Source organism: Callorhinus ursinus, unplaced genomic scaffold (assembly GCF_003265705.2).
Source record: "Callorhinus ursinus isolate GAN/ISIS: 27379988/994484 unplaced genomic scaffold, GSC_fseal_2.0 scaffold2, whole genome shotgun sequence".
NCBI classification, from domain to species: Eukaryota; Metazoa; Chordata; class Mammalia; order Carnivora; family Otariidae; genus Callorhinus; species Callorhinus ursinus.
In genome coordinates, this window is record NW_027397064.1 from 27,943,493 (window position 1) to 27,962,730 (window position 19,238).

At 39.7% G+C, this 19,238-nt stretch overlaps 1 protein-coding gene across 5 annotated transcripts in view; it reads right to left on the minus strand.

The window, feature by feature from the left end:
- Window positions 1-6,425: 6,425 nt before the first annotated feature.
- ZDBF2 (zinc finger DBF-type containing 2) overlaps window positions 6,426-19,238 on the minus strand; it is a 31,480-nt gene continuing 18,667 nt past the window's right edge. For all 5 annotated transcript variants that reach the window (XM_073879542.1, XM_073879553.1, XM_073879551.1 and 2 more), the window contains exon 6: window positions 6,426-18,423. In XM_073879542.1, coding sequence (XP_073735643.1) covers window positions 11,211-18,423 — 7,213 coding nt within the window. In that variant the 3' untranslated portion in view covers window positions 6,426-11,210. The remainder of the gene's footprint in view (window positions 18,424-19,238) is intronic.

Below are 19,238 nucleotides of genomic sequence, written 5' to 3' on the forward strand. Positions count from 1 at the left end.
TTATTCTCTAGAGTGTGCAGCCACTGAATTCTCTGTTCAGTTAGCTTAGTGGCCAGCTAATGATTGGCCAGAGATTTCCTGAAATGCCTTGAACCAATAAGAATTGCAACCTTTTGTGAGAAGCTCTGTGGGTAGGTATGTTGGGGGCATGACCTCGACTCTCAGGCTGTTTATAATTCTGCCTTATCTGTCAGCTCCTTGCGCAGGGCCTCCAGCCAGCTCCAGCCAGCCAGAGGTGAGAGACTGGGGGCCCTCTCGGGTCTTTTCCAGGCATGCACACAGTCTTGCATGTTTGCAGAGCCTTTTAGAACCCCAGGAATATATCAGAGCTTTTCAAGTCCTCCTAAGGACATTTTTTAAGTTTGGGCCAGGCTCTGGTTTGCCCCAGCTGGTATCATAGCTGTGGTGGGAAACAATGGTCGCTCCTTGTTTTCGACAAGGGCCCTGAGGAAGGAGCTTTTCTGCAGATTATACTCGAATCAGGACAAAGAAAAAAAGAAAAGAAAAGAAAAGAAAACCACTCTCCTCATGGGTTTTCTTCCAGGGAGCTGCAGGATGGGCAGGTCAAATAGAGTCGGTGTTCTGGAGATAGGACTTTCTGAGAAGCTCCATACACACTCCGGCCCCTCCAGGAGCTGCAAGGCTGCGGGTTTACATGACGACAGTGGAGCTGGGGAAAGGGTAATGCGAGCAGGACAGGTTCGAATGCCACAAAGCCCACTGTTCCCTACTGAGATTCAGCAGTTTTTCCTGAATAAACATTCCTCAGAGTATTGCAAGCCTTCGATTTATTTCCCGAGTTCTGGAAAAGTTGATTTTGACATATTTTCTCAGTATTTCCCTTGTTTTTATGGAAGGGAAGGCTGTATAGAGGTCTTCATTCCATCATTCCAGAGACCCCGGCATCTTTCAGAATACATTAGGCATAAGATGAAGAAGTTCAAGACTAGGTTAGTGGCCCCAGGAGAGGAGATGGGAGAAGCTGTAAGTAAATATTGAATACAACTTTGTACTAGGAGATGGTGGCCAAGAAAGAAGTGAGGAGACAGAGATGATCCCGAGCCCACCGGGCGATTCTCCATGACCCGCCCCACAGGCTCATCGTGGTCATTCAGAGGCTGGGGTGATGCACAGGCAGAGAGAACCCTGCTTGACCACTGGGCCCTCTTTCCTTACCCGGGACGAGTGCTCAGTGCCTCTAGTTACCATCAAGCCCTTGCCTCTCAAGCAAATATTTCCTGAACCATTTCCACACGGTTTTATTGTGGTTCAGAAGGAAAAGAGAATTACCTTGACCTGCATGCTAAGCCCTAAGTACTATATAATATAAACTTTTCTGGATGTCTGAGAGAAAGGTCACATATTGAAAATGCAATCACAAGCTTTTCTGTGGGACAGGGGTTGAGGAAGAATATCAGGCTTCATTGTTATTCCTTAGAGTAATTTAACTCACTGAATCTGTACCAAAAGTACTTTAAGGACTTAGCCTGTTAAACAAAAGATCTGTTGCCACAATATACCTGCACATAACTAAAAGGAATTTTTGCCCATAGTCTCACCGATGGCAAACGAAATTAGCTGCTTCATGACTGAAACGGACGTAGAACATACCTATTCCAGAGAGTTTTAATTTACGTAACTTAAGCCACATCATTTGGAAAGAGTATAATCAACATTATCGGAGAAGAAGCTTGTCATCCTTGATTAACACCTAAAATGAAGTGGCCATTTTTCTTCAAAATAATCCTCATCAACATCTTTCATTTAACAGGAACTTCATACATTTTCTCTCTGAAAGAAATTATCTCCAAATAGAGGCATGTTTATCGGAATTAGGGTAAGTGCCCTGCAGGGACACATCCGTGGCTTCCTCTGTGTGGGCTTTGTGCTTTTGTTGAAAAGCCTTCAGAGATGGTTGCTTTGAAATACAGTTAGTTGCCCCTTATCTGCAGGGCATACATTCCAACACCGCTCACGGATGCCTGAAACCAGGGATAGTACTGGACTCTATATATACTGTTTTTTCCTATACATATACACTGATGATAAAGTTTAATTTATAAATTAGGACAGTGGGTGGCTCAGTCGGTCAAGCATCTGCCTTCAGCTCGGGTCATGACCCCAGGGTCCTGGGATCGAGCCCCGCATCGGGCTCCCCGCTCAGCAGGGAGCCTGCTTCTCCCTCTCCCTCTGCCCCTCCCCCCACTTGTGTTCTCTCTCTCTCTCCTCTGCTCTCTCTCTCAAATAAATAAATAAATAGATCTTTCTAAAAAGTGGCAAGAATACACCAAATGATTACAGCAGTTCACCCTCATCCGCAGGTTCAGTTCCCCGCGGTCAACCTTGGTCTGGAAGCCGATGACCGCCTGCTGGCAAATCACCAGAAGGTCAATTGTAGCCTAACTCAACTTCGTTAGCCTCCGCCATTCACCACACTTCATCTCGTCACATGGGTGTTTTATCATCTCACATCAGTGCAAGAAGGGTGAGAACATTAACAGTAAGATATTTTACAAGAGACCACATTCACATAACTTTTATCACAGTGTATTGTTAGAATTGTTCTATTTTATTACTAGTTACTGTTGTTAATTTTTTTCAATTTTTGTTTATTTATTAGAGAGAGAGAGCGAGCACAAGAAGGCAGAATGGCAGACAGAGGGAACAGCTGAGCCACCCAGGCACCCCTCTTGCCACTTTTCCTTAAAAACTTTCTCCCTCAGAAAGAGGAAGGCAAGAGAGGAAGGAATACGGCTAAAATTGATGATTAAAGGAAATAAAAAATTATAAAAAATTTCAATTCCTTTTTTGTAAAAAAGAAAGTGACTTGAAAGAAATATAACACTATGTTAGTAATCTAGATGAAAGCAACATGAATGTTTATTAAATATTCTTGCTTTCTCCTTTATTTTATAAATCTCTCAATATAAACAATAATATAGATGGTATACAGATGTGCCAAATTCACCCAGAAGGGACAGCTGAAGGGGGGCAACACCAAGCTAGGCCAGTTGCCAAGTAGCAGGGATGCAGAAATGAAAGGCGCATTCCTGCCCTCAAAGTGTTGTGGTGGAGCGTTAGACCGAGAAAAGATAGGTTCACGGTTCTGTGACAGAGGTGAGTCAGGAAAGGCCGCCTGGAGGAGGTGAGACCAGAGCTGCCATTAAGAATCAGAGCTGGCAAATGTCCACAATAGCCAAACTGTGGAAAGAGCCGAGATGCCCTTCAACAGACAAACGGATAAAGATGTGGCCCATATATACAATGGAGTATTACGCAGCCATCAGAAAGGATGAATGCCCAACTTTTACACCAACATGGATGGGACTGGAGATTATGCTAAGGGAAATAAGTCAAACAGAGTAAGTCAATTATCATATGGTTGCACTTATTTGTGGAACATATGGACTAACATGGAGGACATTAGGAGAAGGAAGGGAAACATGAAGGGGGGGAATCGGAGGGAGAGACGAACCATGAGAGACTATGGACTCCGAGAAACAAACTGAGGGGTTTTTTTTTTTTCATTTGTTTATTTGACAGAGAGAGACACAGCAAGAGAGGGAACACAAACAGGGGGAGTGGGAGAGGGAGAAGCAGGCTTCCCGCTGAGCAGGGAGCCCGATGTGGGGCTCGATCCCAGGACCCTGGGATCATGACCTGAGCTGAAGGCAGACGCTTAACGACTGAGCCACCCAGGCACCCCAAACTGAGGGTTCTAGAGGGGAGGAGGCTGGGGGGATGGGTTAGCCTGGTGATGGGTATCAAGGAGGGCACGTACTGCACGGAGCACTGGGTGTTACACGAAAACAATGGATCGTGGATCACTGCATCAAAAACTAATGACGTAATGTATGGTGACTAACATAACATAATAAAATAAAATTTAAAAAAAAGACAAAAACAAACAAGCAAAAAGAATCAGGGCTGGCAGGATACTGCTTTTGGCATGGAAAAAAACTGATGAGGGGATAAATTAAATGTGACCTCTCCATACAATGAAATATTACTTGGCAATGAAAAGAAATGAAGTACCAAACCATGCTACAACATTATGCAAGGTGAAAGAAGCCAGTCACAAATAGGCCACATATTATATGATCCTGTTTTTACAAAATGGCCAGAAGAGGCAAATCCATAGAGACAGAAAGTAGATTAGTGACTGCCAGGAGGTTGGGATAAAGGGAGAGGCTGAGGGAGTGGAGGGCAACTGTTAACAAGCATGGGGTTTCTTTTTGGTTTCAAATGCGATTTATTGACTGCTGGTGTGCATGGGGTTTGATGAAAATGTTCTAAAATGGATTGTGGTGGTGGCTACACAACTCTGTGAATACACTAAAAACCATTGACTTGTACTCTAAATGGGTAAATTCTATGGCATATGAATGCTATTTCAATAAAATGGTCATATAAAATACAATAAAAAGAAATTTTAAAAATGTTTTAAATGTTAAGTCATTTAGGGGCGCCTGGGTGGCTCAGTTGGTTAAGCCTCAGCCTTCCACTCAGGTCATGATCCCGGGGTCTTGGGATCCAGCCCTGCGTCAGGCTCCCTGCTCAGTGGGGGGCCTGCTTCTCCCTCTCCCTCTTCCCCTCCCCATCCCACTCGTACTCTCTAATAAATAAATAAAATTTAAAAAAATGTTAGGGACGCCTGGGTGGCTCAGTCGTTAAGCGTCTGCCTTCGGCTCAGGTCATGGTCCCAGGGTCCTGGGATCGAGCCCCGCATCGGGCTCCCTGCTCAGCGGGGAGCCTGCTTCTCCCGCTCCCACTCTCCCTGCTTGTGTTCGTCTCTCGCTGTGTCTCTGTCAAATAAATAAAATCTTTAAAAAAAATGTGAGGTCATTTAATCAGGTGATCCAAACATATTAAAAATGGCCGAGCTATCATCAATTTTTTTTTAAAGATGTATTTACTTTAGAGAGAGAGTGGTGGAGGAGAGAATCTCAAGCCGACTCCATGCTGAGCGAGGAGCCAGTCATGGGGCTCCATCTCACAACCCTGAGATCGTTACCTGAGCCGGAACCAAGAGTCAGACCCTTTACCATCTGCACCACCCAAGCGCCCACTATCATCAACTTTTAAAAGGACCACTTGGTTATAAATAATATAATAAATATAAATAAATAAATATAAATAAAATTTAGCTTTGTTTTTATTCTGCCACCTTTTTTTACCCCCCCAACACACACACACCACCCCTCCACTCTGCCACTTAAAACTATCCTTATGTTCTGCCACCTCACACGATCATTCAGCACAGTTGAAGAAAGTCCTAGCTCCAAATGCTACCTGGCAGTCGCTACTGATTATGCTGGGCAATTTGGGGTTACTGTTTGTTCTCAAAAGACTGTCACACATTGTCATGCAACTTTTCATATTGGACTTGAGATTCTCTGTAGGAAAAAAAGAACTTTGTAGTTCTGCTAGGTTATAGATATGTGAAGTGGTATACCCAGAATGAAAACCTGAAAATTATGACTTACAAGGATCAAGTGGCTTCTCTGACTCTAGAGAGCCATCAATGCCCCCCAAATATTCACTTAAATATATTCTAGATGTAAGGACACTGTGTGAAGCTATAGTAATAATGTTACGAGGCTACCACCATTTGGTACAGTGAAATAATCATGGTAGATCAAGTGGCCATTCATCTCATAAAATAACTTCAGCTCAACAGATATAATATCATGTATTCATTATCTGTGATCACTATTAACAACTCTCCAAAAAAATTAACAAACCCTGTTTTTCCAGTTCAAAAGAGCTGACAATAGCTCAACTCAAAACCTAAACAGCTGATGAATATATCGACTTGTCCTTATAAGGGAAGTCTTTTCTGTGCCCAAATAACTAAGGGAGTCTATGTAACGATTCATCTTGATGCATCAAACCAACACAGGAGAGACTATTCATAATAATGCAAACACAGGAAAGCAATCTTTCCAGATAATGATGAGCAATGCCTTGCAAATGGTCTCAGTGCAGAAAGTTGAGAAATTTTTCCATGCCAGATAGCAGTATCCTGTGTTACCTATATAGGTTTATTAGCGATCTTTTGAAAAGTGTTAAGAATTATGCTGCAGGTTCTCTAACTTACCACTACTGAAATTCTCTTCCATTCATAACCGTTAATGAAAGTGAGTAACTAGAGGCTTGTGTGCTTGATGCTTGGATCCGTGGCACCCACCAGAGGACTTAGCATAGGACCAGAGGTGCTGACGTTATGGAGAGTAGTATTTGTTAAGTGTACACATAAGCTCCTGTCTTATGTATGAGTTGGATGATAAATAACAAAATTTTCTGTCCCAACTGTCTCAAAATTCAGCTGTGAAAAAACTAACTGTTGATATCTCAACTTACCCACAACTACCCCATTTCCAATTATTAAAAGTTCTTCCACTAAGATAAAGTCAAAGACTGGATATTTTCAATCACCACTTTTATTCAAACTGACATCACATGGCTGCAGTTATGATACATTGAAAAGTCCACAGAATTTCTGCCCCCCCCCCGCAAAGCATTAACTATAAAGAAACACCAGACAAACTCAAACTGAGGGACATTCCACAAAGAAACTGGTTTGTACACTTCAAAATGTCAAGTTATTAAATACAAAGAAAGGCTGAGGAACTGCTCCAATCAGAAGGAAACTGAACAGTCATGACAGTGTGTGATCCTGGGTCAAATCCTGGACCTCTGGAGGAAATTTTAGAACAATCTGAAAAATCCAAATGAGGTCTGTGGAGTAGAGTTATACCATATCAAGGCTGATTTCTTGATTTTGATGGTGTGTACTGGAGTTATGGAGAAGCGTAATTGTAAAGAACGTTCACCATGACCAGCACCATCACCAACACTGCCTGGCTCTCCAGCCCGTGGAGAGGAGGAGAATGGCTGACTTGGATGTGATTCTCAGTTCAGCTACCTTCAAGCAATCCACTGTGAAAACATTGAGAAAACACAGGATAATGTGTTGACAGTGAAAATGAGAATTCACAAAGCACAGTGAAAAGAATGCCAAGATGGGCAGTAAAGGGAGTAAGAATCAAAGACAGAGGGAGTATAAAGCATTCAAGTATGGGATAAGGGCACTTAAAAAGGCAGATATCCAGTTGGTCTTGGAATTGGGGTAATAATCAAGGGTAACAGGTATGAGAGTCATAAAGGAACAGCTAGCCTCAAGCCTAACAGCTTTTTATCATATTTATCAGGAGACCAGCATTCTGTTACCAGCTTCATTAAAAACTAATTATAAATACTATTCAGCAATAAAGAAAAGAACAAAATACCGATAACATGCCACAACATGAATGACCCTCAAACACATTATAGTAAATGAAAGAAGCCAGACACAAACACCACATATTGTATGATGCCATTTACATGAAATGTCCAGAAAAGGCTAAACTATACAGACAGTAGATTAGTGGTGTCCTGGCACTGGGGATTGACTGTAATCCCCATCTGAATACAGTAAATAACAACTCATTTGTAATCCCAAAATTGAGGCATAGAGCTATTTAGTGACAATCACAGTACCTAACTCATAGGGCTCTTTGAAGATCAAATGAGATAATACAGGTTAAAAGCTCAGAACAATGCCCGGCACTTAGTAAGTAAGGGCTCAAGATGGACACGCACGCACACGCGCGCACACGCGCACACACACACACACACACACACACACGTCCAGCTTAAAAACTTAGAAAATAAAATGCATGTAAAAAAACAACATGCATATAATAAATTATAAATGTAAATAAAGTATAAGTTCATACTTATTTAAAGATTCAGCAACAAATTATAGTTCATCCTAGACCTATTCCTTAATCAAGGTAAACAGTTTAAACTATGTTGGGAGAACTTTTTAAATATACATATAAAGTATAAGAAGAACAAAGGAAACTTACTATATCATTTCCCTAATATTGTGGGTCTAAATAAAGTTTAAGGAAATGTTGAGACTCTTCCTCAGCCTCTCATCTTCTCAAGTTGACATTTTGATGTGTTAATTCCCTAATTACATGATTTTTCAGTATGTTCCACATTTTATTTCTATACATAAAAGTCCTTTAGTGAATATGGACATCCATCACATATTTTTACTTTAGTAATTTTTTAATCACAGAGAGTAGGCTGTTGTTACATCTCAGCAATATAATCCTGGACCAAAAAAACCCAGAAATCAATACTATTGAGGCCCAAGGCCCCAACCTCAGTGACATATGTATACTTTTCCATGTTTTCTTGTCCTTTGTAACATACACTATGATACTGGAGGCCCTGAAGTTCTCTCTTCCCAGCAGGTGTCAAATAATGATGTAGCTTCTGCCTCCTGAACTCAGTCCTGTTCACTGACTCTTTCAAATACAGGTATACAAAGTGAAAAGTTGCTAACCCGCTACTCCACCAGAGAAATAAATAGTTGTTTAATTTTAATCCTTTGAAATAAGTACTCCATGAACATACCTGTATATCTTTGGTTAAACTATTTCCTCACCAGCATCAACATTTATATTCTCTTATTTATTATCTCTAAGACCATTTATAAAATGAACTTGTTTTCATTATTCTCTGATTCCTTAAGTATTCCCAGAAAAACTTCCTAACATGAGGAGAAAGTAGAGACAAATTTCAATATTTGATAAATTTTATCTTGGCAACTTTGAAAACAAATTTACTCTTTAAACTGCATTATAAAAAATACATTAGTCTTCACATTAGCTTTACATGGAAATATATACTTGCTTGAATATTTAAATATAGTTTCTCTTTACCAAAAAGTGTCACTCAGAGCCCTAATTACACAAATAATTTAAATGCACAAATGCAAAACACACTTCACACAATATTGTCCACACACTGTATAACTTGGGACAATTATAATAAAAATTTATGCAAGATACTGAACAAGGACAAGATTAATAAAATATTCATTGTGGTTATAACTTGATTTTTCACTATTAAAAGAATTTAATGCACTCTTGAATACACAAAAAACATCCAACTGTTTCATCTAATCAGCAAATGAAGCCAAAACATATTTTGACAAAGGGGCACATCTTGTATCCTACCAAATTCTGAAAATAATTCATTTCTAATTTAATTTAAATTATAATTTTTCCAGTTTCAAGTTTTCAAGCTTGTCTAAAGTAATGACTATAGGAACTTATAAACAATTCCAAAATGTTTAAAAAAAAATAATCAGGACTGTATTACACTTTGATATTTTTAGTAATATAAATTTTAAATATAAACCTTTTTTCTCAAAAAAATGGTATTTAGAAGTCTCCAATGTGAAAAAAGTAGTAAAATTTTTTAACTGCTTTTAATCATATGACTTATAAGAACTGTCCTCTCTACGTGATGCAATCACATAGATATGACACATCATAATCATTGAGTACATTATTTCCAGATGATCTCCTGCTTTTTAACTTAAACCTAAAGCATCCAGAATGCCTACTTATAGTACTTAAGGAAATTACCGTGTCTATTTTACAGGAAAAAAAAGACACCAATATCCACAAATAGAATATTTTTACATATTAACTGTTTGTTTACTTCCTAATCAGTAGGACAGTTTTTTTTCTAAATTAAAATTGGAGGGTTATTTTAAATTAGTGCCCCATAGTACTATTTTAAGAAAGGGAATTAAAATGTTTGTATATGAGGCAAGATTGAAGTTGCTTTGCAACTAAAAATATAAACATTTGCCCATTTGTTTTTCAACAGATTATTGTTTTAAAATTAAAAGTAAAGAAATTACAACAGAACACCATCATAACATACCCACAGGTTAAAAACGGCCCCTGAAATAAAACTACATTTAGACACCAACTGTTACACTGTATTTCATTAATTCTAAAGTAACACATTTTTATCTCTGAAATCATGGTACACTGATCTAGTTTCGATAAAATGTGGTTTATACAAGATAGTTGAAATTCATGTTTCCTTTAACATTAACGACAGAAAAGGATCCAGGATCCTTGTCTTAACAGGGTAATTGGATGTGTCTGTACCAGCTCAACCACTGTCTCTGAATAAAGGATCTTTAACATATTCTGAGTATCTCAGACCCAACTGCTTACCTTAGCGTCTTTTGTTTTAACTGTTAAAATCAGTTAGCAAGTTTAAGGAAAGCCAAACGAATATACAAATATGTAGTTTTTCCCTTGCAAAACTGGCCTCCACGTAGGTTATCTGTTTTATTAGATCTTTTGAAATATTAAGCTTACAAAGAATTTGTTAATGACAATTAATGGTCTGCCCAAATTACCAAACCAATAATTTCAGTTCAATTTCAGTTCAATAATTACAGAAAATGATGTGATAGTGGCCGAAATATTTTTAAGAGGTAAGGCCATAAAGACAACCCAGATTTTCATATCAAACCACCAGCACTTCGGGTGGAGGGGAATAAAGGTGGTAGAAAACATAATTACACTGGCAAGATCATTTTCCCCTTAAGATCTAATAATGCTAAAGAAAAACCTACAGAGATCGTATATATGCATGTGTCCAAATAAGGAAAGTCAGAGACTTGCAAATCCAATTTAAATGAAGAAGAAGGAGTTTGTTTATGTATATAAAATCGCTAGGCAGTTTTTAAAAACTGGAGTAAAGATTATGGAATCTCGTTTCCTTGGATGCTTTTAAAAGAAAGATCAATTATATTTTGTGATTACTTAAATCAACCTCACTCGAAAGTGGAGATAACTTATTCTAGTTTCTTCTTTTTTTAATTATCCAGTTAGAATACGATTTTGACAATGCCACTCTGAAACGCACAGAAGTACATATTCCTTTGTTTAAGTTTTTAAAAAGGAAAAATAAGATAGCATTTAATGTTTGCCACATTCATTTTTGCAATATTATAACCTGCTGACATGAAATACAATCATGAAAAATAAGTAAGAGGGACATGATTTGAGGGAGAAAAAAGTGTATATACACTGTGCTAAATGATGGATATAAATTAAGATGAAGCTCTTCTACGGCAAATGGACGAAGGATGCGTTTAACTCTCAAAAAAAAAAAAGAAAGGACCTTAAACACTAATTTTAAATCAATTATAAAAGTTCTGAAAAATAATGTCTGTAGCAAAATAGTTGAAGGTACATTTTTTTCACCAAAGCTGGGAAAGCTATGTGCACAAATATATTTCAAGTGAAGTACTGAATCCTCAGCTAGCCTCAACACTTCTAGGTGGTCTCATTAGCCCGCGGTTTGTTTGATAGCCGAGTCCTCATCCTATCAGAGTATGGTACCTGAGAATATAAGCTTCTCAAAGCATATATCTTCACAGGTCGAGAAAGCTTTCTTCTTTTCTTCCTCGGGCGTTTTTTACCACCATTCCTCTTTCTTCCTGCAGCGGGGCAAGAACCCTGCCCAGGCTGCTTGGGAGTAGAGCCGGGGGCAGCGATTAACTGCTCCTCAGCAGCCGCCACCCGCGGACCCGGCGGACCCGGCGGACCCCGCGGACCCGGCGGACCCGGCGGCACCGAGGAACCCGGCGGACCCGAGGGAACCCGCGAAACCGACGACCTCAAAACCATGTGGGTGGGGCTCTTCGCTTTCTTTAACTTGGTGACGTCGCGGTTCTTCTTCTTCAGATGCAGTCTAATAAAGGCGCTCCTGGACTGATATTTGCGACGCAAGAAGGCCGAGTATTTTGAAAGATACTTCCGAATTATATCATTTAGTTTGGTCTGAATCCAAATTGGCCGTTTTTCTGAAGCGATTCTGGGTTGTGGGTGGAGACTAATTGGTTTATAAACCTTCTGGGGGACACCTGGCTTATTATCGTTCGTCGTCATCCTCCGCCTCTGAATTTTCTTTCTACCTTCTAAGAACTTACGGGTAACTGCTTTTGAAGAGGTCCCGGCGGCATCGCGGTCGACAAGCGTTACCTGGAAATTACTTTCCTTTGGAGCTGCACCAGCGCTCGAAGTCCCTGGTCTTGGCATTGGCTCAGGAGAAACGGGGGCCCCCGGATAGGCCAGTAATTCATCCCTTATGGTCAAAACAGCTGTTGGGTCACAGTCTTCAGCATCTTCCTCGCCCGAACTGGAGCTCAGGTCGCTAAGATGAGCCTGAAGCCAGTTAGTTCTGTCAGGGTCTGATACATCTATGCTCAGTGGAGGATTAATTACAATTTTCTTATTCAATGGGTCATAGTAATTAAAGGAGCTCCGTTTATATTTGTACTCTATGCTAACATCTCGACTTCTGGGGGTGCGGTATTTTTTAGAGAAGTTGGCAGTTTCACTGTCCTGAAATTTCATATTTGAAGAAATAACGTAGACTAAGGCATTGGGTTGCAAAGGCTTCAAAACTTTAGTACATGTTTCAGGAAATTCAAGTGTCCCAATTTTCACTTTCTTTTTTGTTTTTTTGTCCTGTAGAAGCGAACGCTTCCCCGTTGGTGAGTCGTCCTCCTGTCCACTGTCTTGTGTGTCTGACTGGTTTGTGAAATTGGTTTGAGTTCCATGGCTGACTTTTACAGCCTGACATCGAGAAGCCAGTCGCCATGATTGTTCATAATAAGGCCTCTTTACTGTAGAATGATGGCTAGATTTATCTAAGGCCACTGAAAAGTCATCAGTATCTGAAATGCCACCTGCATTATCATCACAATCTGAAAGAACTTGAATTGCTGCAGTGTCCTGACTCGGGTCAGTCCAGGTAATCTTTTTTCCTTCATTCAAATTTTTTTTTTTTATTTTCCTGGTCTCACAGTCATCATCAAAGTAACAGTGGAAACGACCCTCCTTAAACTCCTTGACAAGAGCATTAATTTTCATGTCATCTTCTCTCATTATTTGAGACCATGTTTTCCCTACAAATGAAGGAGGGACATGAGGCAAGGCTTCAAGAACAGGTTCATCCGGATTTTCTTCTATTACCTCCTTTGCCTTTTCCAGGTTCCTGACAGGATCAACCACGAAAATAGAGCTTGAATGGGAATCGCGGTTTGTTTCTTCTAGGTCCAGAGACATCTTCTTATACAGTCCCTTTTTATGAACAGCTTCTTGAGGCTGGTCATTGTCAGACTGAAGAGAGAGATCACACTGAAAACTCATTCCAGAACCACATGGTTCACAGCTCATACTTTCTGGATCTGCATGTTTTAGCTTCAGTAGTTTTCCTTTACTAGCCCTTTGATGGACTGCTGACCCAGAAGAGGCATTACAACGCACTGCAGAAACAGTAGATTCACAGTGCTTATCTTTTCGGCCAATAGTTTCGAGACCTTTCCTCTGACAAATGTTGATTCCTTTGTCTTCTTCCTGAAGCGGGTCAGCCATTGGCTGAGAATCGTCTTCCCATTTGAAATTTGTTTTAGGACTATCAGAACCACAACTCTTCTCTTCTGAGTCAATGTATTTGACCATTTCTTTATCAGACCCTTGTGATGAGAGAGTCACAGACCGATCCGGGGGATCTATTTGAAAATTTATTTCAGAACCATAAGACTCACAGCTTGACTCCTGCAGAATAATATAGTCTTTCTTCTGGTTTACTACTTTGAAAGTCTCTTTGGATTGGTGTACCAGTGATTGAGGAGAGGCTTCACAAACATATCCTATTTCAGAACCACAAGAGTCACAGCACTCACCTTCTAGATCATAACCTTCTGTATTTATACAATTGATTTCTTTGACAGTCATGTGAGGTGAGTCAATCACTGGCTGAAAAGGCATATCAGACTCAGCAATCACTTCACAATCACTATCACTGGTCACCAGGTCCACAAATAGCATCTTTCGAAGATTTGCTTCTTTAACTGACACTTGAAGTTCATTAACCACTATTTCAAGAGGGACATCAGAATCACACATTAATTCAGAATCACTAGGTTCACTGCTCTTTATTTCCATGCCAAGATGCCCTTCCTTAGGAAGATCTATTTCTTTGCACACCACTTGAGATTGGTCAACCTCTAACTGAAAATGAATACCAGAATCACATTTTATTTCAGAAACGCTGGGTCCACAACTCTTATCTTCTAGGTCATGATGACCCCTCTTTTGCAAGTTTATTTCTTTGACAGCCAGAGGAGACTGATCAGTCACGAAGTGAACAGGAACATCAGAATCATAACTTACTTCGAAGTCACCTAGTTTATAGCTCTTATCTTCCAGGTAAATATGGTCTTCCTTCCAAAGACTGACTTCTTTAACAGACTTTTGAAGCTGGTCAGCCACTGACTGAAGATGATCATCAGAAATAAAAGTTATTTCAGGACAGGCGATATTGCTCTTATCTTCCAAATTGGCATGTTCCCCTTCCAAAAGGTGTGGTTGCTCAACCACTGATTGAAGAGGGACATCTGAAACATAAATTATTTCAGAATCACTGGGTTCATAGCCCTTATCGTCCAGACAAACATGTCCTTCCCTCAGAAGATTTATTTCTGCAATAGCATCTTGAATTTCATTAGCCACAGACTGAAGAGATTCATTAGAATCAAAATTTATTTTAGGATCACTAGGTTCCACAATCTTCCCTTGCAAGTCAACATGCTCCTTCCAAAGGTTCATCCCTTTAACGACTTCTTCAGTTTGGGCAGCCACTGACTGAAAAAGGACATTAGAATCATACACCATTTCAAAACCCTTGGGTTCATCCCTCTTATCTTCCACATCAACTTCATCCTTCCAAAGGCTTATTTCTTTAACAGTTTCTCTAACCTGCTCAGCCACTGACTGAAGAGGATCCTCAGAGTCAAAACTCATTTCAGAACCACCAGATTGACTGTGCTTATCTTCTAGCTCAATATGGTCCTGATCCAAAATAGTTATTTGAGGTTGATCAATTATTGACTCAACCAAGAAATCAGAATCCAAACTCATTTCAGAGCCACTACATTGGCTGTTCTTATCTTCCACGTTCACATGACCTTCGTTCTCAAGGTTTACTCGTTTAATAGCCCCTTCGGGCTTATCAGCCACAGACTGAAGAGAAACACCAGAAGCACGTATTAATTTAGAACCTTTAGTTTGAACCATTTTATTTTTCATTACAACTTTCCCTTCCTTCCTCAGGTTTGTTTTCTTAACCACTTCCTGAAATTGTCCAGTCAATAACTGAAGAGGGTCACCAGAATCGTATCTTATTTTACAATGACTAGATTCACGCTTTTTATCTTCCAGATGAACATTCTGTTCCTTCAAGCGGGTAAGCTGAGGTTGGCCAATGACTGAATGAAGAGGGGCACCAATATCCAAATTTACTGCAAAACCTCTAGAGCCAGTACTTTTACCTTCTGGGGCAACATGGTCCTCCTTCAAAACAGCAATGTGAGGTGTTTCAGTCATTAAGTGAGGAAGGACATCAGAACCAAACATTATTCCAGAACTGTTATAGTTATCACTCTTTTTTTCTAGAACATGTGCTTCTTTCTGAACATTGATTTCTTTGACGGCTATCTGAGGTTCAGTCACTAAATAATGAGGGATGTCAGACTCTGTTTCAGAACCACTAAATTTAGCACTTTTACTTTTGAATTTAGCATGTCTTTCTTTTTGAAGCCACATTTCTTTAACAGCTGTTTCGGGCTTGTGAGTCACTGACTGATGAAGAGGGACACCAGAATCCAAACTTGTTTCATAAACACTTAGTGCATTATCCTTATCTTGTAAGTGTATGTGTTCTTTCTGATGGCTTATCTCTTTAACAGCTATGTTAGGATGATCAGTCATTAAATGATAAGAAATGTCAGGTTTCAAACTGATTTCAGAAACACTAGGCACATTACCTTTATTTCCCAAGTGTATGTGCTCTTCCTGAAGGTTCATTTCTTTAATGGGATCTTTAGAATGTCCAGTCATTGAATGAAAAATACCATAATCCAAACTTAATCTGGAACCACTAGGTTCATTATCCTTATTTTCTAAGTATATCTGCTCTTCTTTTTGAAGATTTAGCTTTTCCATAGCTACTTCAGGAGGGTCAGTCACTGAATGAGGAGGGACATAAAAATCCAAACTTATTTCAGAACCACTGGGTTCTTCATTCTTCCTCCCTACGTGTATATATTCTTCTTTCTGAATGATTATGTCTTTAACAGCCAGTTCCGGTTGATTAGTCCCCGAATGAACAGGTATATCAGAATCTAAAGTTATTTCAGCAACACAAGATTTATTAGTCTTGTTTTCCAGAGGACTGGGTTCCTCCACATAAATAGCCACTTGAGACTGGTCAACTCCTGAGCGAAGAAGAATATCAGAATCAAAAGTTATTGCAGAACTATTTGACCCAGAGTGCTCACCTTCCAAGTTAATGTGCCTTTTTCTTATTTCTTCCATGTCCATCTCAGACTGCTCAGTACCTGACATGGCAGGGGGATCAGATTCAAAAGTCAACTCAGAACTGGAGCACCCATAGCTCTTAACTTCCATGTCAACATTTAACTCTTTCAGACTTATTTCACGTTGATCACTAGCTGACTGATAAAGAGAAGCACGAGAATCAGAACTTTGATCAGAATTGCTAGATTTAACGCTCTTATCCTCCAAGTCAACAGCTACTTCTCGAGGGTTCACTTTTTTAACTATTACTCCGGATTGGCCAGCCACTAATCGAGCATCAGTGTGAAAACTCATTTCAGAACCGTGAGAATCATAGTTCATGTCCACAGGTTCATTCTTCTCCTCCAGAAGATGTATTTCTTCAACAGCCCTCTGAGATTCATCAGTCACCGTCTCAAGGGAGACTGCATAATCAAGATGGGCTTTAGCACTGCTGGGTTTAAGGTTCTTATCTTTCAGGTAGCCCTGTCTATCCTTTAGGTTTCTTTCTTTGACAACCAGGTGGGGATGCTCAACTACTGACTGAGGAGAAGCATCATTATCAATACTTGTTTCAGAACAACTTGAACCATAGTTCTTATCAACCAAGCCAATGTGAACCTTCTGAAGTTTTGCTTCTGTGGCAGCCACTGGGAGTCGGTCGCCCACTGACTGAAGAGGAAATGGAGAATCAGTACTTACTTCGGAGCTACTAGATCCATAGTTCTTATCAACCAAGTCAATGTGTTCCTCCTTAGGAAGGTTTACTTCTTTTGCAGGTTGTTGGGGGTAGTCATTGGTTGACTGAAGTAAGGCATCACATTCAAAATTAATCTCAGAATCACTAGATTCATAGCTTTCATCAACCAGGCTAATAGGCTTTGCCTTCTGAACCCTTACACCTTTAACAATTACTTGAGTTCGGTTGGTAGCCAACGGAAGAGAGCCGTCACGATCAGAACTTATTTCAGAAATGAAAGATTTATTATTCTTACACTGCAAATCAGCATATGCTTCCTTTGAAAAGTTTATTTCTTTGGCAGTCACCTTAGATTCGTCAGTCGGTGAATGAAAAGGGGAACTGCAGTCAAAACTCATCTCAGAAGCTCTTGATTCATAGTTTTTATCTTCTTGGTCAATCTGCTCCTCCTTCCAAAGGTCTTGCGCAGCCTCTTCGGGTTGATCAGACACTGACTGAAGAGAGCCACGAGCAAACTTCACTTCAGAAATCACTGAGCTCTTCTGTCCCAAAAAGGCTGACTTATTAAAAACCAAATGCTTTTCCTCTTGGGTATGATCCGTATCAGAAAAGAATTTCCCACGGTGCTTTGCAGTAGCATCTTCAAAGATTCCTTTATTAGAAGGCATGCCACTTTTATTCAGGTTGATTCCTTGGTTGACAGCTAATTTGGAAAGAGATTCAGATTTTAAGGAGCCTTCAGTGCCCATAAATTCACGGACTTTAGCGCCAGCTGACAAAGTTTTACACGGAGATTTTTCATCTTCCTGTATAATCAATTCATCTGAATTTGTACCTAATGATTTCCTATTTGGTTCTTTAGGTTTCTGATAGGAAACTGAAGAAGTTTCTAGACTGGATGACAGCACAGGATTTCTAGAGCCCCTGTCTGGCTGTTCAACATATCTGTCAACTGTGTTTGGGTCACATTTCCTGACTGAATCTGAACTGGCTGCAGCTGGTAACCTAGTAGTTTTAGTTGTAACTGGTCTATCAAAGGAACTTCCAGCTAAACAACTAGCAGGAGCACTAGAAATCACTGACGGACATATTAAGCTTGGTCTAGTATGTGTAGCTTGGCCAATACCAACTGGATTAAATTCTTTCATGCCACTCCCAATTTTCTGAACAAACCCCAAGGGCTGCTGTTGTCCCTTCTCCAGTTTTTGAATAACTGATGGTCTAACTGAAACACCCTGTATATATTCCTGAGATTTGCTGGGTCTAGAATGCAACTCTTTACTAGGTTCAAAACCCTTGGTGGAGCTCTCTCCTTTGACTCCAGCAGCATCCTCAGTCGCTCCTTCAGAAACAGAATCATCAACAGGAACCACTTCAGGAGGTGACGCAGTATTCGTAAGAAGTCTCTCATTTTGGGTTGATCTAAAAAGGAAGGGGGGAGAATCCATAAAAATACTCTAATATCTATTTAAAATGTTACAATAAAGGCACAATAATGTTATTTTCTTTCTATCCTGGGCCCTCTTGTTAGAGGACAAAGAATCAAGGCAATCACATGAGGCTGTACCCTGTACGTATTTGCAGGCAGGGAAATCAGCACAGAAGGTGGAGGCAGCTCCACCAATTGCTACTTAATAAACACAAATGGCTCCTAAACATAAAAAACTGTTAAAAAAAAAAAAAGAAGCCATATATCATTTGTCAGTTATCAGAGTGGTAAACACAGCAAAAAGTGTTATGTAAGTTACATAACCTTCTAGGCTTCAGTTTTCTCCCCAAAAAAGAATGGAATATTACTTTCCTTCATGAGATTGTTTTGAGGAGTAAATTAGTTGTTATATGTAAAGAGCATTTTTTTAAAAGCCTGGAAAATATAATCATCCACAAATGTTAGCTATTATTTAACACACTGTTGGGTTTTTTAAGTTTTTATTTAAATTCCAGTTAGTTAACATACAGTGTAACATTAGTTTCAGGTGTACAATTTAGTGATTAAACACTTCCATACAACGCCCTGTGCTCATCACAAATGATGAGCTCCTTAATCCCCATCACCTATTTCACCAATTCCCCCCACCCACCTCCCCTCTGGTAACCATCAGTTTGTTCCCTATAGTTAAGAGTCTATTTCTTGGTTAGCCTCTCTTTTTCCCTTTGCTCATTTGTTTTGTTTCTTAAATTTCACACGAGTGTAATCATATAGTATTTGTCTTTCTGACTGACTTATTTCACTTAGC